The 27226-nt window shown below is 43.1% G+C and overlaps 1 protein-coding gene across 1 annotated transcript; it reads left to right on the forward strand.

Annotated features, from left to right (window-relative positions):
* Positions 1 to 12239, forward strand: HRG (histidine rich glycoprotein). Its single transcript, XM_003806629.5, has 7 exons — positions 1 to 243; positions 2970 to 3086; positions 3971 to 4061; positions 5655 to 5821; positions 6824 to 6904; positions 9105 to 9206; positions 11052 to 12239. The coding sequence occupies exons 1-7, from the start codon at positions 61 to 63 to the stop codon at positions 11886 to 11888; spliced, it is 1578 nt and encodes a 525-aa protein (XP_003806677.2). The 5' UTR covers positions 1 to 60; the 3' UTR covers positions 11889 to 12239.
* Positions 12240 to 27226: the final 14987 nt, after the last annotated feature.

The raw sequence follows: 27226 nt of genomic DNA on the forward strand, positions 1-27226 counted from the left end.
CAGAAAGTCTGTATAAAATTCTCTGCAGTGGCAGATCATAGCAAGGGATGGTTTAACAAAATGAAGGCACTCATTGCAGCACTGCTTTTGATCACACTGCAGTATTCGTGTGCCGTGAGTCCCACTGACTGCAGTGCTGTTGAGCCGGAGGCTGAGAAAGCTCTAGACCTGATCAATAAAAGGCGACGGGATGGCTACCTTTTCCAATTGCTGCGGATTGCTGATGCCCACTTGGACAGAGTGGTGAGGAATTGCCAATGGCAGAGCTGAGTTGGGAGATTACTCACGGGGGCAAATGTGACTCTACCCCCTAGGCTTACTGCTTTGCACAATGAATGGCTTTGGTCAGAGTTTTTTGTTTGGCTTCTGTGGCTGCTCTAAATTGTTCTTTTTTCCTTCAAACTAACATTTGTTATTAGTGTACCCTCAACTATGATTCGATTTGTGGGTACATATAAGCATTTATGCTGAGCCCAGTTACATGCTGAGGACTGCCAGAGAAACATTAGAATAAACTATGGGCCTTGGCCTCCAGGAAATAATAATACACTGGCACATACAGGCAAACAGTGTAAGTTACTAGGATAAACTAGAAAGAAGGAAAAGTTTTCTCAACCCTCCTAAGGCTCCTAACTGAGCCTGAAATAAAACTGGTAGACAAGGCCAGGCGCGGTGGCTCACGCCTGTAATCCCAGCACTTTGGGAGGCCAAGGCGGACGGATCATGAGGTCAGGAGTTCAAGACCAGCCTGGCCAACACGGTGAAATCCTGTCTCTACTAAAAATACAAAAACTAGCTGGGCATGGTGGCGCACCCCTGTAATCCCAGCTACTCAGGGGGTTGAGGCAGAAGAATCACTTGAACTCGGGAGGCAGAGGTTGCAGTGAGTCGAGATCACGCCACTGCACTCCAGGCTGGGCAACAAAGCTAGACTCCACCTCAAAAAAAAAAAAAAAAGAAGAAGAAAACATACAAATTTATTTAATCCAAGGTTTACCTGACACTGGAGTCTTCATAAATGAAGACTCAGATATCCAAAGAAACTGGCCACTTGCATACTTAGAATTCACAAAGGCTGTGCAGAATGCAGAAGTGTGATGGGACAAAAGGCTGTAATCTAAGAGTCATAGACTGAAAGAAGGACCCAGCAAGGCCTCTCTGTTTGAGTTCTTCATGGCCTCTCTGTGTGGCATTTCTTGCTCCCAAGTATGGGACAGGATCCCTTTGGAATGCGGATCTGAGGACCTACTATCAAACAGAGTAGGTCAGAGAATGTCTTTATGGCCAGCTCCTACAAAGAAAGACGCAGGGGGAAGGTTAGATTCATATTTTAGGATTTATGGATGCTTTCGGGGAGAGGGATTCTACCATCTGTGACTGTCCTGGAGAAGAGAAATTTTAGTTTCTATGGCTTGCCTTGGGGGAGAAAGCAGAGGAGGAGAACAAAGGGCAGAAGGTCAGACAGATCTGGCTTCTGAGGCCCTTCCCATTTCCTTCAGTTCAAAGGACTCAGCATGCCAAAAGTACCATACTTTGAGGTATCATGTTCTGAGCCCCAACAATAGCCAAGTGACCAAAGGAGTGGTAAATGTACTGGAGCAGTTTAATGAGGGGAGATCTAGTAAGACTGGATGGGAGGAGGCTTCTGCTGTGTAATGATGCATGGGTAGGATTTGAACAGGTCTGAGTAAATGTGTTCCTGGTGAATTCCTGGCACCACCACTTCTAGGTGGGTATGGAATCAGGAAGAAGGGTGTTAGGGAGCCATTGAATATAAGCAGGTGGGTTCCAGAAGTTCCATGTGGGCTCTGGAGCAGGCATCAGGTGGGAGCCAAGCCTGTGGGCTTGTCTTGAGGTGAAACAAGCTTACTGTCTTCACTTAGATTACATGCCTACCTAAACTGGACTAGAGGAGCTGATAGACATTATAGAGAGACATGAAGCCTGCCTCTAAGCTCCCCAAATAACCTACTCTCCCTCTGATGGAAAAACTGAAATTAGGGAGGCCAGACAAGGAGTACTACAGAGGACAATGTACCCTTCTGAAAGTATCACAGAGGGAGGCACTGTGGGTTGCAGAGAACAGGTGTGCAGGAGTTTAGGATTCAACCAGTAATTCAGTGACCATTAGTCCCATGCCAGGCTCATCGACACATGTTAGGGCGTAGGATGCATCAGCACAGAGCTGCCTCTGAGAGCTAGCGTAGAGAGCGGGTGGATGGGGAGGGGTCCTGATGTGCCTGGGGAAACTGAGGCAAGAGACAGGGACATGAAGTAGAAAGCTATTTATGTATTCAGGAATGAAAGAACAAGGGTCAGACCTGGGTTAGTGGGAGTCAGGGCAATGAGACTGAGGAATAGACATGAGAGACGTTGCCAAGAAAGAAGACCATTCAGGGCCTGGTACTGGATAGCAAAAGCAAGGACAAGGAAAACATCTCGTAGGTTTACATGTTTTACCCCAGAGTCTAAGGCAATATGTTTTCAGTAGTGCCACTGACAAAGACGAGGGAAGTGGAGAGGGCAGCTAGTTTGTAAGAGAAGAGAGAGGATTTAGCTTTGGGCAAAGCAACATCAAAGCAGAAAATCCCATGATCAGTAATAGAGCTGGGCAAGAGGACACAACTACAAGGACAGATTGGAGGCCCTGATGAGGTCGTCATGACTTATACTTCCAGGCATGCGTAGGTGATGACGCCTCCGCTAAACCACCACTGCCGTTTAGTGATAGCTTCTTCAAGTTTATGGGCAGAAGACAAATCAGGACCACTTAAAAAGATTTGGAAATAACTCATTGAAGCTATGTATTGGAATCAATAGATCAAATGACGCAAAGGTAGAGCATCTGCAAAGACAGTGAGAGGAACAGGAATTCTGTTTAAGTAATAAATATATAGCTTTAATACATAAAAAAAAAAACCCACTAGGTTTCCATGTGCTACTCACATGTTGCTTTTGGCATTCCTCAGGAAAATACAACTGTATATTACTTAGTCTTAGATGTGCAAGAATCGGACTGTTCGGTCCTATCCAGGAAATACTGGAATGACTGTGAGCCACCTGATTCCAGACGTCCATCTGAAATAGTAAGTAAAGAGGGCACCTTCACTCTGCTCTTATCATTCTTATTTTCCATCTACTCTGTTCACTCAGCCAATGCCTGGGCTAACACAGTAGAAGAGAAAGGGCAGCTTTTGCCTTGAGATTCATGAAGATGATGTTAACCTTGAGCAATACTCTTGAGAGTCTTTCCTGGGAACCCAGTTCAAGACAACTCAGCAGGGTGTGGTCCCATCAAAGAGCATAACCAGCTGTGGGTCCTTGGGCAAATCATCTAATAACATCCCTCCACTTTGGTGTTTTTTGACTGTAAAATAAAAAGTGGGTTTAGGAATTCATGGACTCTAAGGGCCTTCCACTCTTGACAGTCTACAGGTATGAGAATCTATGAACTTGTAATTGTGTCCTATGAACAATGGTCCTATTTTCAGGAATGGCCAAAGTAATTACTTGCAGTGAGGAATTGGGTCTTGCTCAGCACCTAGGATATACACTGAGGAATAAGATCTGGCTTTGCATGTGGGAGGTGGGTATTGACATGCCAGGCTCTCTGACACAGGTGGAGAACATGAAGATGAATAAGCAGAGATTCAAGATTTCATTTCCAGAAAATGAGAGGTTCACACTCCTGGAACTTTCACCACTTTTTCCCTTGAAAATGTTTGGGGTATGGCCATGATGCTTTAAATAGTTTCTTGCTGGTTCTGCTGAGGATTTTGAGTGCCAACAGGATGCAGCACACAGAAACTGACTAAGAAAATGCAGGGTTTGAGACAAGCTTTGATGAAAGAAATGCATTTTTAAATGAACAGTAGGAGGATGTTGCATCACCTTTTTGCTCTTTCATATCTGACCTGAGGAAGGCAGGATGCAATGACTCAGCAAGTCCTCAAGAGCCTCTTTCTTACAGGTGATCGGACAATGTAAGGTAATAGCTACAAGACATTCCCATGAACCTCAGGACCTCAGAGTGATTGACTTTAACTGCACCACAAGTTCTGGTATGGTAATCTGTTAAATTGCTAATTAATTCTTGATTAATACAAATTCAATCATACAGTGGTATTTGTCTCATCTATGTACATATGTATTCATATATATTCAGATGTATTCATGTATATCTATGATGTACATGAAATAAAAGCCTTCATAGACTCCATTATTATTCATTCTCCAGAGAATAGAAGGGAGACAAATTTCCCTGGTACTGGTACACCTTCTTTTAAAGAAATTCAAAACATAAAAATAGAGATTAAGGAGAGGTAGGTTAGCCTCATTATAGATATAGGCTTTGGAGTCAGACTTGCTTTAGCTTGAGTCATCATCTGCCAGTTGTATAGTCTTGGGAGGAAGTAAAGTCTTGGGACTATGAAGTAAAGCTTATGACACTTTCTATTTAAGACAAAATAATTGATGCTCAAAGAGGTTAAACGACTTGGCCTCAAGAACAAAGCTAAGATATTGTGAAGATGTGACACAATCCCAGGAGTATTAACTCTAAATTCCACAGCTTTTTTATTTATTTATTTTTATTTTTGAGACAGAGTGTCGCTCTTGTTACCCAGGCTGGAGTGCAATAGTGTGATCTCGGCTCACTGCAACCTCCACCTCCCGGGTTCAAGCAATTCTCCTGTCTCAGCCTCCCAAATAGCTAGGATTACAGGCATATGCCACCACATCCAACTAATTTTGTATTTTTAGTAGAGATGGAGGTTCTCCATGTTGGTCAGGCTGGCCTCAAACTCTTGACCTCAGGTGATCTGCCCACCTTGACCTCCCAAAGTGCTGGGATTACAGGTGTGAGCCACCACACCCAGCCTCCATACCCTTTTAATTTACATTTTCAAATAGAATTATCACAGGATTCCTTTTTAAAATAGCAAATCCAAATATGATATTATATACAAAAATGCAAGATACTGCCACAGGAGTTTGCATTGAAGAAAGGATGATCTGTATCTTCTCCTCTCTCTGGGCAAAACTCTATGTTAATGCTCTGTCTTCCTCCTTGGCAACAACAGGAAGAACTTATTAAAATATTAGTGGCCTGGTGCGGTGGCTCACATCTATAATCCCAGCACTTTGGGAGGTTGAGGCCAGAGGGTTGCTTGAGCCCAGGAGTTTGAGACTAGCCTGGGCAATGTGACTCAACCCCATCTCTATTATTTAATATATATGTTAATATATATATCATATTAATACCTAAATATATGATATATAATATAAAAACATATGATATATTATATAATATATAAATATATAATAGATATTATATAATAGATAATATATATTTATATATTAACGAATGTCATAGTTGTCATATTTATATATATATGTTAGCACTTTATCAGTGGTTCTGGTGAAGGCATCATGAGTAGGGGTCACAACATAGACATGGGGATCAGAAAGACTCGAAGGAAGAATCAGCAGTTTAGTTCGGTTGCCAAATGGCTGATTGATCTTGAAGCAGTTACTTAGCTCTTCCCACCCTCAATTTGCCCATCCTTAAAATGAAAGTTATTGTCATTCTTGCCACCAAGCCACCATTAACATTTCCAGCCCTTTACTGTGACACTGCTATCTTCTTTCTCCAGTCTCTTCAGCACTGGCCAATACCAAAGATAGTCCGGTCCTCATAGATTTCTTTGAGGATACTGAGCGCTACAGAAAACAAGCCGACAAAGCCCTTGAGAAGTACAAAGAGGAGAATGATGACTTTGCCTCTTTCAGAGTGGACCGAATCGAGAGAGTTGCAAGAGTGGTGAGTCTCCACTAAGGTTCAGTTGGAGTCTGAAGGCCCAGGCTCCAACCTGGCAGCAGAAACTGAACGGCACACCCTCTCCACCTGCCTCAATTGACTAGCTGCCTTTTAATTTGTCACTTTTGGGGCCATAAAAGACAGGCAGCAGGTATTTAAAAAATACAAAAAAAATTGCTTTCCTCAAACACTTTTTTTTTTTTTTTTGAAGGATGGGTAGGGGAGTAGACATCTGACAGAGTGGGGAGAAAATCTAAAGAGGAAACAGGGAAAGACAAGAACATATGAGGGTTGTGTCATTACAAATCATCCAATACTAACATTCTTGTACTATGATGGAAAACTGAAGTTCAGAGAAATTACCTCACCACACCCAGTAATGTGCCTATAGTTAGATGGTTCCCTGCTCTCTCTACAAGGACCCAAGTACTTTCACCCAGAGCTGTCTTGTAGAGCAACTGGTTGACATTTGCTATGCATTCAGAAAATGCAGCGTTAAATAGATTGTGTTGCATTCAAGTAAGGAAATGAGTACCATGCAGTTGCTCAAAGAATGTTTGGACCCATGCGCACTGGAGTTTGAAAACATATTGGTATAGGAAAATGCAGGTTATAGAACAGTACTTAGACTATGGACCCATTTATATGAAACACTTAGATCTCCCTGTGTATGTGTAACACATCTAGGAAAACACTCGAAGAGGAAACACATCAAATAAATGAGAATAAAAACTCTGGGAAGAAGTTGGAGTGCAGGAGGGGTGATTTTTCACACTCTACTTCATCATATATTTATTATTTGAACCTTTTCACTGAACTGGTATTCACCTTATCACTTAGGTGATACATTTTTAAAAGGCAGAAACCATTTTAAAAAATGACACATACTGGTGATTTTGAATTCTCATACTGCCTTAAAAAATATTGAATGGTAGTTATCTACTGCTTTTTTTTTTCCTTTTTCTTTGTCTGTTCTTGAAACTATTTTGATCCCATCTGTTCTAGAGAGGAGGGGAAGGAACCGGTTACTTCGTGGACTTCTCTGTGCGGAACTGCTCCAGACACCATTTCCCCAGACACCCCAATGTGAGTATAAGAAATGTCTGTGATCGTTGACTAGAGTCACAGAGAAAAAAGAAAGAGAAGAAGAAGGAGAAGAAGGAGAAGAGGAATGAGAAGGAGAAAATGAGGAGGAGGAGAAGAAGGAAGAAATGTCTGTGAAATACAAAGTATCATCTGGGAAGCACTTAGTACCTGCCAGGCACTCTTCTAAGTGATTTACACATCAGATAACTTATTGTTTTGTTTTGTTTTCGAGATGGAGTTTCGCTCTTGTTGCCCAGGCTGGAGTGCAATGGCACAGTGTCGGCTCACTGCAACCTCCGCCTCCCGGGTTCAGGTGATTCTCCTGCCTCAGCCTCCGGAGTAACTGGGATTACAGGCATGCACCACCACGCCCAGCTAATTTTTGTATTTTTAGTAGAGATGGGGTTTCACCATGTTGGTCAGGTTGGTCTCAAACTCCTTATCTCAGGTGTCCACCCACTTCGGCTGGGATTACAAATCAAAGTGCTGGGGTTACAGGCATGAGCCACCATGCCCGGCCTATGATAACTTATTAACCCTCACACTACCATATGAGATAGATACTATTTTTAATCCCAAATTAGCAGATAGGGAAACTGAGGCACAGAGAACATAAGCGAACCATAAGAACATGATTTTATAATATACATGATATATACCTAAACTTAAAACTAAGTTTCTAACTGATTAGGATTAAAGGCTTAGTTAGAACTATAGCAGTTCGTACTAAGACCTTACACCAAGTGGTTTTATTAATTCCACATCATCACACTCACAGGAATCCCACTTGACAAATGAGGAGGTAACTGAAAATCAGCAAAGGAAAGGTCTTGCCGATGTTCACAACCAAGCTGAGATTAAAACTTAGTTATTCTCATACAAAGTCCAGTGGGATTTTTCCTCTGATCATTTACAAATAGATTCCCATGTACCTGCCGGAAGACATTATTAATACCACCTGGCATTTGCATGGTGACCTACAGTTAAAGAAACACCTCCACATCTGTTATCGCCAGGTCAGAGCCTCATGAAAATCCTGCTGACAAGGAAAAGCAAGTATCTGCCTACATTTCCCTGTGACAAGGGGACCTGAAATTAAAACCACTTACCTAAAGGCACTTAGCTAGAGAGTGTTAGGAAATGGAATTTTAATTATGATGCCAAGTCCAGGATTTTTCTGATGTTTAACAACACATTCTCCCTGGTCAAAAGGGAGAAACCATCCATTAGTACCTTTGTTAGCTCTTCTAATGTCCACACTGAACCAGGTCTAGAATTCTTCTTAGCGGCCACCAGAAAAGACACCTCCCTCCCCTACTCCTATGGCCAACAAATCCTTCATGATCTTGGTGTGGCTAATGTAAACCCAGAGCTGAAGCACCAGAGCTGAAGAGGAGGCTCAGGGGTGAGTGTTTTACAGCATCCTCTTGTTTAATCAATCCCTCCCACAACCTGTGAGTACATAGTATTATCCCCATTTTACAATGGCTGACTTTCAGAAATCTTTTGTAACTTTCCCAAACTCAGACAACTAGGAAATGGAGAAGCCAGGATTAACATAGGTCTCTCTGATTCCCAAACTGTACTCAGAACCTCAATGCTTAGCAATTTCTTCTAGCAGACAGCCGTCCTCTTGTCCTAGTCGATCTTTCACAGGTGGGTTTAGGAGCATCTGGAGCACAGGAGTGGCAGCCAGTTGTAGCCCTTGTACTTGGGTGGAGTCAGCAGACACTTGCCTTGACAATGTCCATGAAAACCCATCTTTATGCTATACAGATGCCCTCCTGTCCAACACTTTCCTCCAAGGGACCAGCTGAAGTTGTAAAAATCCCTCTTTGACACCATTCCTCATTGTCCTAGGCACAGGCAACTGAGGTCTCCAGTGCAGAAGGGTTGGCCTAAATGCAAGGCAGCAATGATGTGGTTTTCCTCATCATTTCCATCACCCATGGGGAAGCCCGGTGCTGGTGCCTGCTCATGAAAAAAACCACAGCAACTTTAGTGATACCCTTCACCACCTGCACTTTCCCCAAAGTGTTAACAAGGAAAGATTGCTGAACGACTGGTGGGAATATCTGATCATATTACCCTGATTTTTCTAAAGCACTTCTTCCCTTTCTGAATGTCTGGAAGCTAACTCTGGCTGGTCATCTTCACACCACCTGGACACACACACTAACAGCTCCTCATTCCTTTGTAGGTCTTTGGATTCTGCAGAGCAGATTTGTTCTATGATGTAGAAGCCTTGGACTTGGAAAGCCCGGAAAACCTTGTCATAAACTGTGAAGTCTTCAACCCTCAGGTGGGTTGTCTAAGCAGACTTTGTCATGGCAGTGCCAGATTAAGTGACATACCTACACAAATAGTGTTGTTGCTTCCTAAAGCTCTATGAGTGGGTGTGTGTGTGTGTGTGTGTGAGAGAGAGAGAGAGAGAGAGACAGAGACAGAGAGAGGGAGACAGGGAGAGAGAGAAAGAGAGAGACAGACAGACATGCAAGAAAAAAGATACAGAGAGTATCCCACAACTGGGGAAAGGAGTGCAATTGCCAGATTACACAAAAAGTATGAAAACTTTTCCAAGAATTGAAGAGAGGTAACAATTGGCAGAAAATTAAAATCATGTCCAATTCAACCAAACTTGAAGGAATTTGAAAATGCTTCTTGTAGTCGGGACTCTAGTGCTGAGACTTAGTCATTCCTAAGCTTATATTATTGGGCATAGAATCTAAGAGGAATATATCAGCCTCAAATTTATTATGTAAATGTATATAAAATAAGATGCAAAACCATATTTTGCATCTGTTTCAGAAATCTTTGGTCTATTTTTTACATGAGTACAAAGATTTGCTTCACGAAATTTTTCATATCAGAAACAAAACTTAAAATAATCCAAACATCCAATCCCAAGTTAAAAAAAAGAAAAAGGAACAAAGGGCAGGATTGTCACCATGAAAATGGCTCTGTCTTTTTTTTTTTTTTTTTTTTTTTGAGAAGGAGTTTTGCTCTTATTGCCCAGGCTGGAATACAATGGTGCCATCTCGGCTCACCGCAACCTCTGCCTCCTGGGTTCAAGCGATTCTCCTGCCTCAGCCTCCTGAGTAGCTAGGATTACAGGCATGCGCCACCATGCCTGGCTAATTTTGCATTTTTGGTAGAGAAGGGGTTTCTCCATGTTGGTCAGGTTGGTCTCAAACTCCCGACCTCAGGTGATCCACCTGCCTCAGCCTCCCAAAGTTCTGGGATTACAGACGTGAGCCACCGTGCCCGGCCTCTGTAGCTATTTTTTAAAAATTAAACTCTGAACAAGGAAGAGAGAGAAGAGGTCAAGTGTTCAGCCTTTAGGAGTAAGGGATGTTGATACCGTCAAGCCTCAGTTAAGAATATTGGTTATAAGGCACTAGTTTTCCAGTGTTGGTCTACAGATGGGTGCCAGGTCATAATATTGTTTCACCACTCTGTGTAGTAAAAATGAAAAAAAAAAATAAGGATAATGAAGTTTTTTATATCTAACATTTATCCATCTAAAGGACAATCCTTTACTCTGATATTGTGTTTCTGGCTCTTTCTTTTTTTTTTAATCAAAATTTCATTCCAGGCTGGGCGTGGTGGCTCATGCCTGTAATCCCAGCACTTTGGGAGGCTGAGATGGGTGGATTACTTGAAACAAGGAGTTCAACATGGTGAAACCTGTCTCTACTAAAAATACACAAATTAGGAGCCTGGGCAACAGAGTAAGACTATGTCTCAAAAAAAGAAAATAAAAATTAGGTGGGCATGGTGGCTTGGGCGTGTAGTCCCAGCTACTTGGGAGGCTGAGGCAGGAGAATTGCTTGAACCTGAGAGGTGGACGTTGCAATGAGCAGAGATCGCACCACTGCACTCCAGACTGGGTGACAGAGCGAGACTCAGTCTCAGAAAAAAAAAATAGTTTCTTTTGTGAAACAATGATGGTGGTAAATGATAGTTATTGTTAATATTTTAAATATCAACTGGGCTAGATAACAATTTGAGAATCTTTTTTCGTCATACTTTTTAAATTGATTTGTGGAATCTATGATCTGGGAGCCATTGGTGTAAATCAAGTCAAGTATCTAACATCTTCTTTTATGTTACATGATGATAGGCACTTTTCTGTGACCTTTTCCAGGAACATGAGAACATCAGTGGTGTACCGCCTCATTTGGGACATCCCTTCCACTGGGGTGGGCATGAGCGTTCTTCTACCACCAAGCATCCATTCAAGCCCCATGGATTCAGAGATCATCATCATCCCCACAAGCCACACGAACATGGACCCCCACCTCCTCCAGATGAAAGAGATCACTCACATGGACCCCCACTTCCACAAGGCCCTCCTCCACTATTGCCCATGTCCTGCTTAAGTTGTCAACATGCCACTTTTGAAACAAATGGGGCCCAAAGACATTCTCATAATAATAATTCCAGTGACCTCCATCCCCATAAGCATCATTCCCATGAACAGCATCCCCACGGACACCATCCCCATGCACACCATCCTCATGAACATGATACCCATAGACAGCATCCCCATGGACACCACCCCCATGGACGCCATCCTCATGGACACCACCCCCATGGACACCATCCCCATGGACACCATCCCCACTGCCATGATTTCCAAGACTATGGACCTTGTGACCCACCACCCCATAACCGAGGTCACTGTTGCCATGGCCATGGCCCACCACCTGGGCACTTAAGAAGGCGAGGCCCAGGTAAAGGACCCCATCCCTTCCATTGCAGACAAATTGGATCTGTGTACCGACTCCCTCCTCTAAGAAAAGGTGAGGTGCTGCCACTTCCTGAGGCCAATTTTCCCAGCTTCCCATTGCCGCACCACAAACATCTTCTAAAGCCAGACATTCAGCCCTTTCCTCAATCAGCCTCTGAATCATGTCCAGGGAAGTTCAAGAGTGGGTTTCCACAAGTTTCCACGTTTTTTACACATACATTTCCAAAATAAAATGTGATTCCTTTGAAGAGGAAAATGAATAATACATTGAATTAGAAACATATATAAAATGATCAGTAATTGTGAAAATTACAGTTCTTTTCAACCTACTTTCATACTGAAGATGCAGCAAAATGTGAATGGGAAAAGAGATGGCCTGAGAAGAGAGATCAAATGGAAAGGAGAGGAAAGAACTCAGTGCTGCCAATTAGTAGTTAATTCTGTCACTCACCACTACATCACTTGAGACAAATCTATGCCACTCAGAACCTCCTTCTTTCCTGGACTTAACTCTAATTCTAGAGTCTCTGTTACTGCTTGGGCTATACCTGGGCATACCAATAAAATATGGTATTGAAACTATTGTTATCATTTATTTCATTTTATTTTCTAAGTCCCAGGGCACATGTGCAGGGTGTGCAGGTTTGTTATATAGGTAAAAGGATGCCATGGTGCTTTGCTGCACCTATCAACCCATCACCTAGGTATTAAGCCCAGCATGCTCTAGTTCTTTTTCTGAATGCTCTCCTGCTTCCCACCCCCCCCCATTTATTATTATTAAAGTGACCTAAATTCTCTCCTCGTGATTATTACTAGGCATCTAAATTTTCTTTTAGAAAAATAAGTTCTAAATTCAATCATGAAGCAAACAAACCTCTGGCTATAAATTGCAAAGAAGCTTGCTAACATGAATCATGACCATAAATTCAGGTGCATAAGAAATGTCACTTTATGCTCAGAACAAATTAATTTCTATTTGAGGATGCCATCCTACTGGCTTAGTGGGAAATTTAACCCCAGTCCTTCCTGGAGTCCCCTTTCCCTGCCCTGCTACTTTCCACACAAAGTTGGGCCACAGTTCTAGGATCTCACACCGTGCCAAGCTGTCCAGGTGGTAGGAAGCAGGATAGTGACTATCCCTCAGCCAGGGTGACTGTTGGACCAATGATCATCATCATGAGTGATAGCCATCATGCTCAGGGATAGCCACAACCCTGTTCACATCACTCTTTCAGTCTGATTTATATGCTACTTCTGTAGAAAACTGGGGGTGCAGGAATGTCTGTACACTAGCCATGGACATGACTGCCAAGGTATTGCATATGGCTACTCTCTCCCTGGGATCTTGCTGTCTTCCCAGCTGCATGCCCAGAAAGCAGGGCAGAGATCTCCTCGGCCTCAGAGACCTCTTACCTCACTCTTCTCCTTATACCTTCTCCCTCAGCTAACGACTCTCTTGCTAGTCTCAGGTAAGTTCACTTTATTTATTTTTAGGGCCAGAAGACTTTTTCCACACTATACTCCTCTTTCTTTTTCCTCCTCAAATCAGGACTCAATCATTTGAAACAAACTAAAAGAATTCAGATTCTGTCTATCTTCCAACTACAATAGTGATACTCAAAGTATTTCATAATCAACATGACCCAAGCACTGACCAATCAGACCAGAAACAACAACCTATCAGAACAGTCACCATCCATAAACAACCAGCGTGACCACACTGGCAGGTGCAGCTGAATGTGGCCCTGCAGAATCACATTCCTCCTGGAGGCATGGACACCAGGTCAGCTGCTTGAACAGGGAGAGGAGAAAGGTGAGACCCATGGAGGGCAAAAGATACAGAGGTTAATAACTCAGAATGTATCCTCCCACAGAAGCACTGGAGTAGGATTCAATAATTTACAAAGTACTTTCATAAACTTTGCTTGAGTTAATGAAAATATTCCTTGGAATACAGAGGAGTTGAAGCTCTCAATTCACTTCAGTTAAGTGCATTCTTCCTATGCACACCCGACACTGCGAGGGAATAATGGGATAAGAAAACATTCCCACCTCGGTATGGTATGTTCTACTAGAGGTTTCAGACAATACACCATGCTTTTCTAGACTTCTTTTTGTTTGTTTGTTTGTTTGTTTTCACAGAGTCTTGCTCTGTCGCCCAGGCTGGGGTGCAGTGGCGTGATTTCAGCTCACTGTAACCTCCACCTCCTGGGTTCAAGTGATTCTCCTGCCTCAGCCTCCCGAGCACCTGGGACTACAGGCTTGCGCCAACACACCCAGCTAATTTTTGTACTTTTAGTAGAGACAGGGTTTCACCATATTGGCCAGGCTGGTCTCGAACTCCTGACTTCATGATCCACCTGCCTCAGCCTGCCAAAGTGCTGGGATTACAGGCGTGAGCCACCGCTCCCGGCTGCTTTTCTCGGCTTCTTATGTCATCCCAGCTAAAAAGTGTATCAGTATTTGTTTACAAATATTTCATAAACTTTCAAAGGTGACATTCACAGAGGCAACATAATTAATGCCTCTTCAAATGTCTAAAGCCCAAACTCTTCATTCTTCTCCAGAAAAGCTCTCCCACTTCCTAACATCAGCCTTTCTGTCAGTGGCAATACCATTCTTTAAATCCTTCAGGGTAGAAATATTTATTGATTTTCCCTTTTTCTTCATCCCCAATTTACGCTATAACAGAAAACACTTTGTCTGCTTTGTTCATTAAAGCACGTGCCACACAATAAGGGTTTAAGAAATGTTTGTATAATAAGCAGGTACATTAAACATTTACTATGAGTCTGAAGATACGGCTGATCACAGTGGCTCACGCCTATAATCCCAGCACTTTGGGAGGCTGAAACAAGTGGACCACTGGCCAACACGGTGAAACCCCATCTCTACCAAAAAATACAAAAATTACCTGGGCATGGTGGCTCACGCCTGTAGTCTCAGCTACTCAGGAGGCTGAGGTGGGAGAAATACTTGAACCCGGGAGGCAGAGGTTGCAGTGAGCCAAGATCCCATGACCGCACTTCAACTTGGGCAACAGAGAAAGACTCTGTCTCCAGATAAATAAATAAATAAATAATAAAACTTAAAATTAAGTTGTTTAATATATTTTGTAATTTAATCTTTACCAACAGCTCTCTCATGCAGAAAATATCATTGTATCAGAATAGGCCAGTTGCTGGAACAAACTCAGTGGCCTAATGATGGAGAATTTGATTTCTCTCTCATGTTACAGGTCAATATGGGTTATCAGCAGATGGCCATCCAAACGGTGATTCAGGGTGCCAGGCTCCTTTTGTCTGGGGGCTCTGCTCTTCCCTTGACCTCAGAATTGTCTCTTGGATCCTCTGCATCAAGCCCACATGGGGAGAGAGTAGAGGATCATGAAGGTGGTTTCTGTGGGCCAGGCCTGGAAGGCGCATGCATGATTCATGCTCACATTTCACTGCCTAGAACTCAGTCATATGGCCACACCTAATGCAAGGGAAAACAGGCTGTACAATCAACCATTTCTTAGGGAAAGAAGAGAACCAAAGAGGCTGAATTACTTGCTTAGGATCTTGCAGTCAGTAAATGTGGGACTGGAATTAGAACCTTGATTGGCCTCCGCGAAAGCCACATGCTGTCTTCTTTATGACACTGCCGGTGATGGTGCCCAGGCCTGTTTCTGAGTCTTCACTGGAAACGCTTGCTGGTCAGCCGCTACCATTCTGGTCTACCTCCCCCTGGACAGTGCTCCCTTATGCATTTCTTCATCCTCCCAGTGTTCAGCTTCCACATTTCTGCTTCTCCTCCTTCCTCTCAACCTAAGAACTTCACAAAATCTCTTCCATTTTTCATATTTTCCACACAACTCCCCATTAAAATCTGCCTTCTCCCATGACTATGCACTTGAACCTATTTCAGTCAGGCAGGGATTCTTAGACACCTTTCCCTAGTATTAGAGATAGTTTATAAGATCTAATCACCAGCTCCTGCACAGGAGTGAATTATTCACAGGAGTGAATAATTACCTCATTCACTTCTCAAAAACACCCTGTTAAGATATCATGATTTTCCACCTATTACAGGTGAGAAACCTAAGCCTCAGAACATTTATGTGACCCTGTCTTCCTTGGGATCACCTAGGTAAGTAGCAGAACTACATTAGAATCCAGGTTGGACTTACTGCCAAGTTCGTGTTCCTGCCCCACCCCTACAATAGCCCCACTGGCTCCTACTGCCCCTTCTTCTCCAGGGACTCCAGGGAGAATCAGTTGGCAAGTTAGATTGGCAAGAGATCCTAACAGCAACAAAACTTCAATCTTTTATGCTTGTAAGACTTGAAGATACACGTTTACTACAGGAAAACACATGTCTCTAACCTACCTTTAAAATTCCTCTCTCCGAATAGTCTAACATTATGAAAGAGGTTGCTTAGGCTTGGTGAATGCAAAACACTATATCCACTGTAGGGGCAAAAAGTGCAAGCCCTTCCTCACCCATCCTCAGGGTCACAGCTGACTTACCTACAAAAAACGACAGGTGGGCAAGAGAAAGCAGAGCATATTTATTTAATCCAAGTTTCTATAACATGAGAGCCTTCAGAATGAAGGCCCAAAGACCCAAGGGACAACTGCCCATTGCTAAGCTTAGATTCCATGAAGACTGGACAGCAGCGTGATCCAACAAAAAAGAAAAGATCTGATAGTAATAGACTATCGGGGAAACCCCACAAGGCCTTCAGTTGGAGTTCTCCATTGGCCTCTCTGTGGCATTTCTTGCTCCCAGTTATGGTGCAGGACCCAATTGGCATGCAGATCTTAGGACCTACTAGCAGACAGAGTAGATTAGAGAATTTATTTTATGGCCAGCTCCTACACAGAAAGGCCTGGATGAAAGGTGAGAGTCATATTTTAGGTTTCATGGCTGCTTTGAGACAGAGGGATTCCTCTTTCTCTGACCTGCCTGTGGGAAGAGGAATTCTAGTTTCTATGGCTTGCCTTGGGAGAGAAAGGAGAGTAGGAAGACAAAGAGTGGGAGCAGGTCAGACAGTTCTTGCCTCTGAGGTCCTTTTGGTTTCCTTCAGTTCAAGGGGCGCAGCATGCCAAGGCACCATACTGTGGGGTATCCTTTTTTGAGCCCTAAAATATTCAAGTGAACACAGGAGTGGTAAATGTACTGGAACCATCTAATGAAGGGAGATCTAGTAAGATTGCATGGGAGAAGCCTTCAGCCAATGTATTAGTCTGTTTTCACACTGCTGATAAGGACAGATCTGTGACTGGGCAATTTACAGAAGGAAGAGGTTTATTGACTTGCAGTTCCACGTTGCTAGAAGGACCTCACAATCATGGTGGAAGATGAAAGGCATGCCTTACATGACAGCAGACAAGAGAAGAGAGCTTGTGCAGGGAGACTCCCCTTTTTAAAATCATCATATCTCATGAGACTTATTCACTATCATGAGGATAGCACAGGAAAGACCTGCCTCCATGATTCAATCATTTCCCACTGGGTCCCTCCCACAACACATGGGAATTCAAGATGAGATGTGGGTTGAAACAGAACCAAACCATATCATTCTGCCCCTGGCTTTCCCCACATCTCATGTCCTCACATTTCAAAACCAATCATGCCTTCCCAACAGTCCCCCAAAGTCTTAACTTATTTCAGCATTAACTCAAAAGTTCAAAGTCCAAAGTCTCATCTGAGACAAGGCAAGTCCCTTCTGCCTATGAGCCTGTAAAATCAAAAGCAAGTTAGTTGCTTCCTAGATACAATGGGGTTACAGGCATTGGGTAAATACACTCATTCCAAACAGGAGAGATTGGCCAAAACAAAGGGGCTACAGACACCATGCAAGTCCAAAATCCAACAGGGCAGTCAAATCTTAAAGCTCCATGATCTTTGACTCCATATCTCACATCCAGGTCATGCTGATGCAAGAGGTGGGTTCCCATGGTCTTGGGCAGCTCTGCCCCTGTGGCTTTACAGGGTACAGCCTCCCTCCCAGCTGCTTTCATGGGCTGGCATTGAGTGTCTGTGGTTTTTCCAGCCACACGGTACAAGCTGTCAGTGGATCTACCATTCTGGGGTCTTTAGGATGGTGGCTGTCTTCTTGCAGCTCCACTAAGTGGTGTCCCAGTAGGGACTCTGTGTGGGGGCTCTGACCCTGTATTTCCCTTCGACATTGCCCTAGAAGAGATTCTCCATGAGAGCCCTGCCCCTGCAGCAAACTTCTGCCTGGACATCCAGGCATTTCCTTACATTGTCTGAAATCTAGGTTGCAGTTCCCAAACCCCAGTTCTTGACTTCTGTGCACTCGCAAGCTCAACATCACATGGAAGCTGCCAAGGCTTGAGGCTTCCACCCTCTGAAACCACAGCCCAAGCTCTACATTGGCCCCCTTCCAGCAATAGCCGGAGTGGCTGGGATGCAAAGTATCAAGTCCCTAGGCTGCACACAGCATGGGGACCCTGGGCCTGGCCCAGGAAAACACTTTCTCCTCCTAGGCCTCCAGATCTGTGATGGGAGGGGCTGCTGTGAAGACCTTTGAAATGCCCTGGAGACATTTTCCCCATTGTCTTGGGGATTAACATTTGGCTCTGCAACTGGCTTGGATTTCTCCTCAGAAAACGGAATTTTCTTTTCTATTGCATTGTCAAGCTGCAAATTTTCCAAACTTTTATGCTCTGCTTCCCTTATAGTACTAAATGCTGGCCAGGCACGGTGGCTGATGCCTGTAATCCCAGCAATTTGGGAGGCCAAGGCGGGCGGATCACCAGAGGTCAGGAGTTTTAGAGCAGCCTGGCCAACATGGTGAAACCCCGTCTCTACTAAAAATACAAAAATGATCTGGGTGCAGTGACAGGCGCCTGCAATCCCAGCTACTCCAGAGGCTGAGGCTGGAAAATCATCTGAACCCAGGAGGCAGAGGTTGCAGTGAGCAGAGATCATGCCATTGCACTCCAGCCTCTTGAATGCTTTGCTGCTTAGAAATTTCTTTCGCCAGAACCCATCATTCTCAGCAAACTAACACAAGAACAGAAAACCAAACACCGCATGTTCTCACTCATAAGTGGAAGTTGAACAATGAGAACACATGGACACAGGGTGGGGAACATCACACAGTGGGGCCTGTTGGGAGGTGGGAGGCAAGGGGAGGGAGAGCATTAAGACAAATAACTAATGCATGCGGGGCTTAAAACCTAGGTGACGGGTTGATTGGTACAGCAAACCACCATGGCACATTTATACCTATGTAACAAACCTGCACATTCTGCCCATGCATCCCAGAACTTAAAGTAAAATAAAAATTAAAAAAAAAGAAATTTCTTCTACCCAATGCCCTAAATCACCTCTCTCAAGTTCAAAGTTCCACAAATCTCTAGGGCAGGGGAAAAATGCCACCAGTCTCTTTGCTAAAACATAACAACAGTCACCTTTGCTCCAGTTCCCAACAAGTTCTTCATTTCCATCTGAGACCACCTCAGCCTGGACTTTACTGTCCATATCGCTATCAGCATTTTGGGCAAAGCCATTCAACAAGTCTCTAGGAAGGTTCAAACTTTCCCACATTTTTCTGTTTTCTTCTGAGCCCTCCAAACTGTTCCAACCTCTGCCTGTTACCCAGTACTAAATTCACTTCCACATTTTTGGGTATCTTTTCAGCACTGCCCCACTCTACTGGTACCAATTTACTGTATTGATCTGTTTTCATGCTGCTGGTAAAGACATACCTGAGACTGGACAATTAACAAAATTAAAGAGGCTTATTAAACTTACAGTTACATGTGGCTGGGAAGAACTCACAACGATGGTGGAAGGTGAAGGGCACATCTCACATGGTGGCAGACAAAAGAAGAGAGCTTGTGCAGGGAAACTCCCCTTTTGAAAACCATCAGATCTCATGAGACTTATTCACTATCATAAGAATAGCATGGGAAAGAGAGCCCCCATGATTCAATCACCTCCCACCTGGTCCCTCCCATAACACATAAGAATTCAAAGTGAGATTTGAGTGGGGACAGAATCAAACCATATCAGCCAGGCAGTGATGCATGGTAGGAAATGCAATAGGAAGAGGGTCTGGGTAAAGGCATTTCTGGTGAATTCATGGCACACCACTTCTAGGAGGGCAGGGAATCAGGAAGAGGGGTGTTACGAGCCATTGAATATACACCGAGGGATTGCAGAAGGTCTATGTGGGCTCTGGAGCTGCCATCACATGGGAAGAGAGACTGTGGACTTATATTCAGGCAAAGCAAGCTTACTGTCTTCACTTAGGTTATTTGCCTACCTGAAGTGGATTTGAGGGGCTGATGGACATTATGGAGAGAAGCCTCCCTCCTCCATCCTGAAATAAGCTACCCTCCCTTTGGTGGAACAATTGAAATCAGGAGGACAGACCAGGAGTACTACAGAGGGCAAGAAGAGCAATTCACCCTTCTACCCTTCTTAAAGTATCAGAGAGGGGGGCATTGAAGGTTGTAGAAAACAAGAGTGCAGGAGTTTAGGATTCATCCAGTAATTCAGTGACCATTAGTCCCATTCCAGGCTCGTCGACAAATATTAGGGCACGGGATGCACCAGCACAGAGCTGCTTCTGAGAGCTAGTGTAGAGAGTGGGTGGGTGGGGAGGCGACCCAATGTGCCTGGGGAAACTGAGTCAAGAGACAGGGAAATGAACTAGGAAGCTATTTTATGTATGCAGGTGTGAGAGAATGAGGGCCAGACACAGGCAGTGGGATTCAGAGCAATGAACATGAAGAATAGACAAGAGAGACATTGCCAAGAAGTCTATACAGGGTCTGGTACTGGATAGCAAAAGCAAGGACAAGGAAGACATATTATAGCCTTACACTTTTTAACCCAGAGTCTAAGGCAATATGTTGTTAGTGGTGCCACTGACAAAGACAAGGGAAGTGGAGAGGCAGCTGGTTTGTAAGAGAAGAGAGAGGATTTAGCTTTGGGCAAGGTGACATCAAAGCAGGAAATCCATGATCAGTGATAGATCAGGGTGAGAGGACACAACTGCAAGAACAAACTGGAGGCCCTGATGAGACCGTCATCACTTATACTTCTCAGTGTGTCCCTTCAACACTTCCACCAAACCACCACTGCCATTTAGTGATAGCTTCTTAAAGCTCAAGGGCAGAAGAAACATCATGACCACATAAAAAGAAGATTTGGAAATAACTCATGTAAGCTATTTATTCAAATTAACACATCAAATGACACAAAGGTAGGACATCTGCAAAGATGTGGAGAGCAGTGAGAATTCTGTGTAAGATATAAACATAGACATTACCTTAATAAAAAAAAAAAAAAGAATTTGGAGGCCAAGGCAGGCAGATCATGAGGTCAGGAGATCAAGACCATCCTGGCCAACATGGTGAAAACCCATCTCTACTAAAAAATACAAAAATTAGCTAGGAGTGTTGGCACGTGCTTGTAATCCCAGCTACTTGGGAGGTTGAGGCACAAGAATCGCTTGAACCCAGGAGGTGGAGGTTGCAATGAGCTGAGATCGCGCCATTGCACTCCAGTCTGGCGACAAAGTGAGACTCTATCTCAAAAAAAAAAAAGAAAAGAAAAAGAAAAAAAAAAGAAAAGAAGAAGAAAACTGGACTGCCACATGCTACTCACGTGTTGCTTTTTGCATTCCCCAGGAAAATGCAACTGTGTATTATTTAGCCTTAGATGTTCAAGAATCTGACTGCCGGGTCCTATCCAGGAAACACTGGAATGACTGTGAGCCTGCTGTTTCCAGGCGTTCATCTGATATGCTAAGTAAATAGGGCACCATCGCACTGTTCTATTCATTCTTACTTTCCGTCTACTCCATTCACTCGGGGCAGCCAATGCCTGGGCGAACATCGCAGAAGAGAAAGGGCAACTTTTCCCTTGAGATTCATGAAGATGATGTTGACTTTGAGTGATACCCTTGAGAGTCGTTCTTGGGAACCCAGTTCAACATACCTCAGCAGGGCTGTGGTCCCATCAAAGAGCATGACCAGCTGTGAGTCCTCGGCCAAATCACCTAATAACATCCCTCCTCGTTAGGGTTTTTGATTGTAAAATAAGAAGAGGGGTTTGGAGTTCATGGACTCTAAGGCCTTCTGCTCCTGATCATCTATGAGTATAAGAATCTATGAACTTATAATTGTGTTCTAGGAACACTGGTCCTATTTTCAGGAATGGTCAAAGCGACATGTTGCAAATTATGAGGGGACACGTGAGGACTCGGGTCTGCTTCTGTGCTTTCCTCATACACTGAGGAAGAACGTTTCATTGTGTGTGTGGGAGGTGGGTACTCAAATGCCAGGCTCTCTGACACAAGTGGAGAAGATGAAGATGAACAAGCAAATATTCAAGACTTCATTTCCAGAAAATGAGAGGTTCACAATCCTAGGAGTTTCACCACTTTTTCCCTTGAAAATGTTTGGGGTATGGCCATGATGCTTTAAATAGTTTCTCGCTGGTTCTCCTGAGGATTTTTGGTGCCAACAGGAAGCAGCACACAGAAACTGACTAAGAAAACGCAGGTTTTGAGACAAGCTTTGATGAAGGAAGCCCCAAATGCATTTTAAATGGACAGTAGGAGGATGTTGCTTCTTTTTGCTCTCTCATATCTGACCTGAGGAAGGCAGGATGCAATGACTCAGCAAGGCCTCAAGAGCCTCTTTCTTACAGGTGATCGGACAATGTAAGGTAATAGCTACAAGACATTCCCATGAATCTCAGGATCTCAGAATGATTGACTTTAACTGCACCACAAGTTCTGGTATGGTAATTTGTCAAATTGCTAATTAATTCTTGATTAATACAAATTCAATCATACAGTGGTATTCATCACATAATGCCATAATGTACATGAAAGAAAGGGTCCCTGCCCTCGTGGACTCCATTACTCACTCTTCAGATGGTAGAAGGGAGACAGGTTTCCCTGGTACTGGTACACCTTCCTTTAAGAAAATTCAGTACATAAAATTAGAGATTTGGCTGGGCGCGGTGGCTCACACCTGTACTCCCAACACTTTGGGAGGCCGAGGCTGGCAGATCACCTGAGGTCGGGAGTTCAAGACCAGCCTGACCAACATGGAGAAATCCCGTCTCTACTAAAAATACAAAATTAGCCAGGCGTGGTGGCGCATGTCTGTAATCCCAGCTACTTGGGAGGCTGAGGCAGGAGAATTGCTTGAACCCGGGAGGCAGAGGTTGCAGTGAGCCAAGATTGCACCACTGCACTCCAACTTGGGCAATAATTGCACTCCAACTTGGGCAATAAGAGTGAAACTCCATCTCAAAAAAAAATAGAGATTTATGAGAGGTAGGAGAACATCATTACAGACATCATTACAGAGACATAGGCTTGGGTCAGACTTGCTTTAGTTTGAGTATGAACCTCATCACTTAGTAGCTGTGTAAGATTGCACAAGAGGGCAGTTACTTAAACTTTTTAACCTTTTATCACTTGTAAAATGAGGATAGTAACAGCATTAGCTTTCAGGATTCTTGTTAGAATTGAATAAGATGCTCCATGTAGCACACTTTGCAGATTATTCTTAGCACTCAATAAATATTGACATCAATGTTTAAATGTCATGAATTGCTCTACAATTTACAAAGCAATGATACCTGTTATCTCATTTAATCTCCCAACAAGGTAATAAAATGTAGATTATGATACTGTCAACTTATGAAATAAATAATTGTGATTGGAAGAGGTTTAATGATTTGCCCTCAGGAGCACAGCCAAGGTGCGATGAAGATAAGACTCTATACCAACAGTGTTGACACTAATTTCCATGCTCTTTTTTTTTTAACTTTTTAAAAAAAGAATTATCACAGAATTTTTAATGGCAAATTTCACTATGATTCTATTTACAAAAATTCAATAGGTAAGATACTGCTGAAGGAGGTTGTTTTAAAGAAAGACTGTGTATCTTCTCCTCTCTCTGGGCAAAATTTTATGTTAATGATACCTTCTCCCTTTTGACAAACACAGGAGGACTTCTTTAAAATATTAGCACTTGATGAGTGGCAGTGGTGGAGGCATCATGAGTAGGGGTAACAACTGAGTCTCAGGCATCATAGGAAAGGAAGGAAGGATCAGCAGTTCAGCTCTGTTGCTGGTTGGCTGATTCATCTTGAAGAAGTCACTTACACCCCCCAACCTTCCATTTGTCTACCTGTAAAATGAAAGTTATTGCCCTTCCTTCCACTGAGCCCCCATTGCCATTTTCAAACCTTAACTGCGACACTGCCATTTTCTTTCTCTAGTCTCTTCAGCATTGGCCAATACCAAGGATAGTCCCGTCCTCTTAGATTCCCTCAAGGATACCGAGCTCTACAGAAAACAAGCCAACAAAGCCCTTGTGAAGTACAAAGGAGAGAATGACGACTTTGCCTCTTTCGGAGTGGACCAAGTCCAGAGAACTGCAAGAGTGTTGAGTCTCCACTAATATCCAGCTGGAGTCTGAGGGCCCAGGCTCCAACCTGGCAGCAGGAACTGAATGACACCCCTTCTCCACCTGCCTCACTGGACCAGCTGCCTTTTCATCTGAGGCCCCCATTGTAGCATTTGAAGGAATGAAAGCCAGGCAGCAGGTACCGCTCTCCTGGAAGAACTGCTCTCCTGCAATTTTTTACATTTTTTGGAGGATGTCGGGGCAGTGTGTATCTGTTAGAGAGGAAGGAAAACCCAAAGAGGAAATAGAGAAAGACAAGAGCATACATATGAGGGTAGTGTCATTAAAAATCATCCAATATTAACCTCCTTACACTATGATAGAAAACTGAGGCTCAGAGAAACCTCACCACACCCAGTGGTGTGGCTGGAATTAGACAGTTCCCTGCTCACTCTACAAGGACTCAAGTGCTCCCACCCAGAACTGTTTTCAGAGCAGCTGGTTGATGTTTGTCATGCATTCAGAAAATGCAACAGTAAATCAATTGTGATGCATATAAGAAATGAGGACAGTAAAGTTGCTCAAAGAATATTTGAACTCATGTGCATTTGAAAGAGTTTCAAGACATATTGTTATGGGAAAATTTACAGAACAATATTTAGAAAGGAGTGCAAATGCTAATATCACACAAAAGTATAAAAACATTTCCAAGAATTGGGGAGAAATAAGATTTGGCACAAAAGTAAAATCATGTCCAATTCGATCAACCTGAATGAATTTGAAAATGCTCCTTGTAGTCAGGACTCCAGCGCTGAGACTTAGTCATTCCTAGCTTTTATTATTAGGCACAGAATGTAAGGGGAATAAATTAGGCTCAAATTTATTATATAAATGTATATAAAATAAGATGCAAAACTATATTTTACATCTGTCCCAGAAATCTTAGTTCTATTTTTTACATGAGTACAAAGATCTGCTTCATGGAATTTTTTATATCAGAAACAAAACTGAAAATAATTTAAATATTTATGTCCCAAGTTTAAAAAAAAAAAGAAAAGAAAAGAAAGAAAGGGCAGGAAAGTCACTCTGAACATGGCTCCACAGATTTTTAAACATTACACTCTGATCAAGGAGGAGATGGAAGAGGTTAAGTGTTCAGCCTTGAGGAGTAAGAAATGTTGATACCATCAACATTCTCAGACCTCTGTCGAAAATATTAACTAGAAATCACCAGTTTTCCAGTTTTCCAGTGTTGTTCTACGGATGGTTGACATTACATAATATACTTTTGCCACTCTGTATTGAAATGGAAAAACAAGGATTTTCAGACATTGCAGACAAACTGGATCTGTGTAGCGACTCCCTCCTGTAATATTTTTGTATCTAGCATTTATTCCATCTAAGGACTATTCTTTACTCTCACATGGTGCTTCTGAGGTTTCTATGGTTTTCCTCACCTTTGTTATCTTTTATCACTCATTTTGTGAAACAGTGATGGTGGTAGGTGATAGTTGTTGTTTATGTTTTAAATATCAATTGGGCTAGATAACAACTTTAGAACCTTTTTTTTTAATCCTACTTTTCAAATTCATGTGTGGAATCCAAAATCTGAGTGCCATTGGTCTAAATCCAATGTCTAGCTTCTCTTAGAAGTTGAATGTCTAGCTTCTCATTGTGTGTTACATGATAATATTTATTTTTCTGTGTCCTTCATCAGACATGTACGATCATGAATTGCGTGCAACCCCATTTGACCTATCCCCTCCATCCTGGTGGGTGTGAACATTCTCCGATTGCCAAGCTTCCAAGTAAGGATCCTTGCCAAGCCCCAAGGATCCAGAGATCATCGTCATCCTGAGAAGCCACATGAACACAATGCCCACTTCCAGTAGATGAAAAAGATGACTCAGACATTAACCACTTCAAGGGGGGGCTCCTCCACTATTGCCCCTCAGGGTCCAGATGCAACCATGTTTCTTCTAGCATGATTGGAACACAAAGTTACTCCCATAATCATAACTCCAGTGAGCTTCATCCTCATGACCATTATCCCCATGGACACCATCTCCAAGGACTCTGTTCCTATGCACACCACCACCATGGCCGTGATTGCTTTGACGATGGACCCTGTAACCCACCACCCTATAGCCAAGGTCCCCAAGGTCACCATTGCCATTGCCACGGCCCACCACCTGGGCACTCAGAAGGACGAGGTCAAGGTAAAGGACACTGTCCCTTCCATTGCAAACTGCATCTGTGTACGGACTCCCTCCCATAAGGAAAGGTGAGAAGCTACCACTTCCTGAAGCCAATTTTCCCAGCTTCCCATTGCTGCATGATAACAACCCTCTAAAGCCAGACATTCTGCCCTCCCTCAATCTGCCTCTGAATCATGTCCAGGGAAGTTCAAGAGTGAGTTTCCAGAAGCATTCAAGGCTTTTGGACATACATTTCCCAAACAAAATGCAATTCTTTTGATGGGGAAAAATGTATAATAGTTTGAATTAGAATCATAAATTAAATGACCAACACTCATGAAAATCACTGTTCCTTTCACCTTACTTGCATACTCAGGATGAAGCAAAATATGGATGGGGGAGGTGATGGCCTGAGATAATAGATCAAATGGAAAGGAGAGGAAAGAGCTCAGTGCTGCCAATTAGTAGTCAATTCTGTCACTCACCACTACATCACTTTAGGAAATCTATACCCCTCAGAATTTCCTTCTTTCCTGGACTTAATGCTAATTCTAGAGTCTCTGTTACCGCTTGGGCTATACCTGGGCATAGCAAGAAAATATGGTGCTTGAACTATTATTAAAGTGACCTAAATTCTCTCCTAGTGATTGTTTCTAGTCATCTAAATTTCCTTTAGGAAAAATAAGTTAAATTCAATCATGAAGCAAACAAACCTCTGGCTATAAATTGCAAAGAAGCTTGCTAGCATGAATCATGACCATAAATTCAGGTGCACAAGAAATGTCGCTTTATGTTCAGAACAAATTAATTTCTATCTCAGGTTGCCATCCTATTGGGCTAACAGGAAATTTAACCCCAGTCCTTCTTGGAATTCCCTTGCTCTGCCCTGCTACTTTCCACAGTTGGGCCACAGTTCTAGGATCTCACACAGTTGCCAAGCGGTTCAGGTAGTGGAATCAGGAGGTCAGATCCT

The sequence above is a fragment of the Pan paniscus genome, chromosome 2 (genome assembly GCF_029289425.2).
Source record: "Pan paniscus chromosome 2, NHGRI_mPanPan1-v2.0_pri, whole genome shotgun sequence".
Lineage (NCBI taxonomy): Eukaryota > Metazoa > Chordata > Mammalia > Primates > Hominidae > Pan > Pan paniscus.

Bases quoted from the DNA above. Each gene is read 5' to 3' on its own strand.
- HRG (XM_003806629.5), top strand. From the start codon at position 61: ATGAAGGCACTCATTGCAGCACTGCTTTTGATCACACTGCAGTATTCG. The intron at 244-2,969 runs GTGAGGAATTGC...GGCATTCCTCAG, and splicing joins ATGCCCACTTGGACAGAGTG to GAAAATACAACTGTATATTA. The intron at 6,905-9,104 runs GTGAGTATAAGA...ATTCCTTTGTAG, and splicing joins ATTTCCCCAGACACCCCAAT to GTCTTTGGATTCTGCAGAGC.